At 42.4% G+C, this 2,021-nt stretch overlaps 1 protein-coding gene across 1 annotated transcript in view; it reads right to left on the bottom strand.

The window, feature by feature from the left end:
- ARHGAP19 (Rho GTPase activating protein 19) overlaps positions 1-2,021 on the bottom strand; it is a 125,790-nt gene that overhangs the window by 76,862 nt on the left and 46,907 nt on the right. Inside the window, exon 2 of the mRNA XM_006157399.2 lies at positions 968-1,233. Within this exon, the coding sequence (XP_006157461.1) occupies positions 968-1,233 (266 nt within the window). The remainder of the gene's footprint in view (positions 1-967; positions 1,234-2,021) is intronic.

Here is a 2,021-nt window from a genome sequence, read left to right on the forward strand (position 1 = left end):
ACAAATTTGCCCTATAACAAAAAAAAAAAAAAAAAAAAACATCTTACAGTATTTAAGCACCTTCTACATTAGTAATTTCCTTATAATTATTAAAATAAAGTACTACTGGCCAAGCAGGTGGCTTAGTGTTTAAGGTGCTGGAGTCCTACATAGTACATTGATTGCTGATGGTGGTTCGAGTCCTGGACCCAGCAATTTGAAACTCATGTCGGGCACATGTGTGCATTCCCCAAATCCCAAGAAGACAATGGAAGAAGAAATTGTGGTGTAGCCATCCTCTTGGGGGGGGGTTAATTTCTCATAATTTCTCTCTCTCTCTGGTGTGCACACACTCCTTATAGAAAACATTTCTCTAAAATATAAATAAATAAATAAATAAAATACTATTTCTTTAATATTTAAAGGCAGATAAGGCTATCTCTTATCAAAGGCAGTGCTACAATTTCTTTCTTTTCTGAGAAGGCATTTTTTAAAGGTAATTTGTAGGTATCTGCCTTATCAAACCACTCCATGGAATGAAAACATGTGAATACCTACCAAGTAAAACAGTATTCAAGCTTTCTTCATCAAATTTCCCAGCTATGAAACTTTGGTTTTTTTCTCAATACTATTTTAGTTTAGTGTTAGCAGGGTATAAAAATCAAGATGCCCTGATAAACGACCTAATCTAATCATGGCATCTCTCAGGAAATGAATATATTTGCTTAAATTATTTCTTTATCTGGACAGCCTGTACAATTTATATTACTTAATTACTATTTAATTACATATTTGTGACTTAATTTATTACTATTACTTAAGGTTTTACTCCTTATGAAAATGAGAAAACGAATCACATGAAAACGCTGTAGGATGTAGGATTACAGCAGCTCCCCGTGAGCGTGAGGATGCTAGGAGTAAGCTCGGTGAACGGCCATCTGTTACAGAACCAATGAGCTGAGGCGGCCCCTTCGCACACGTCGCCTACCCTTTCGCTTGTGAGACATCAGAGAGCGGAAGAATCCTGACGCTGGGCCTGCCCCGCCAGGCAACTGAGGGTCCACTTCCCCCATCAGCTGAGCTAACTCGGTTCCAGGTAAATCGATGAGCCTCGTGATATTGCTGACCACCAACTCGGTGAACACCTCAGGTTTCTCATGTCGGAGTTTCTCCACGAAAAAGTCAGGATTGAAGATAACGGGCTGCCCTCGAAGGGAAGAATCATTGCAGATCACGAAGCTGCAGATGGCATCACTGAGAAAATGAGAGAGAGAGAATCGTTGGGGGCCTCACTTTCCACTGGGCTCTTGGGTTCCTGAGTCCACTCATAGGCACAGCTCTCCTTACTGAGGGATCTACCCTTAGATTCTGCTCCTCACAACCAGAGAATGGACACTAATCCAGCTTTGTCCGGCTCCACAGAGAGGTTTCTCGTGTCTATTGTTATTCATGATAGAGTGCACCTAAGTTTGCACTTGGAGGGAAGGAGGGAGAGAGAGAAGCACCCACAACAAAGTCTCGTCACATCCGGCTCACTAGGATCGTGGGGGCACCGGTGCACCCCGTGTGTCTGCAGCTGACCTGCTGCCCTGAGCAGCGACCCAGGCATGCGGCTTCCAGCACTGCGGCTGAGTTTGCCTAGATCTCATTTCTGAGTCTTTCCATTCTGGATGCTTCCGACCGACCGAACACAGGAGTGCAACCTTTGCTCAGGCAGGTTCTTCTCTCCAGGGCCCCGACCTTCGCTGGTTTTCCACTCCTGCATAACACTGGGCTATACGCCTTTGACTCTCAGAAATAATTCTTTTTTTCTCAATGCTTAACTATTGTACCTCTTTTTATTTCTAATATATTTTCACATTTAAGAAATGTACTGTTCCAGGGGCTGGCAGGTGATGTGGTAGTTAAGGGTACTGGACTCCCACATGGCCAAATGCATTTCGAATCCTAGACCTGGCAGCTCTCTCTCCCTCTCTGGTCAAATTAAAATAAATAAATAAAGTTAAATAAAATAATTCTTTAAAAAAAATTTTTTTAAGTAT

Source organism: Tupaia chinensis, unplaced genomic scaffold, assembly GCF_000334495.1.
Source record: "Tupaia chinensis unplaced genomic scaffold, TupChi_1.0 Scaffold000539_1, whole genome shotgun sequence".
Classification (NCBI taxonomy): Eukaryota; Metazoa; Chordata; class Mammalia; order Scandentia; family Tupaiidae; genus Tupaia; species Tupaia belangeri.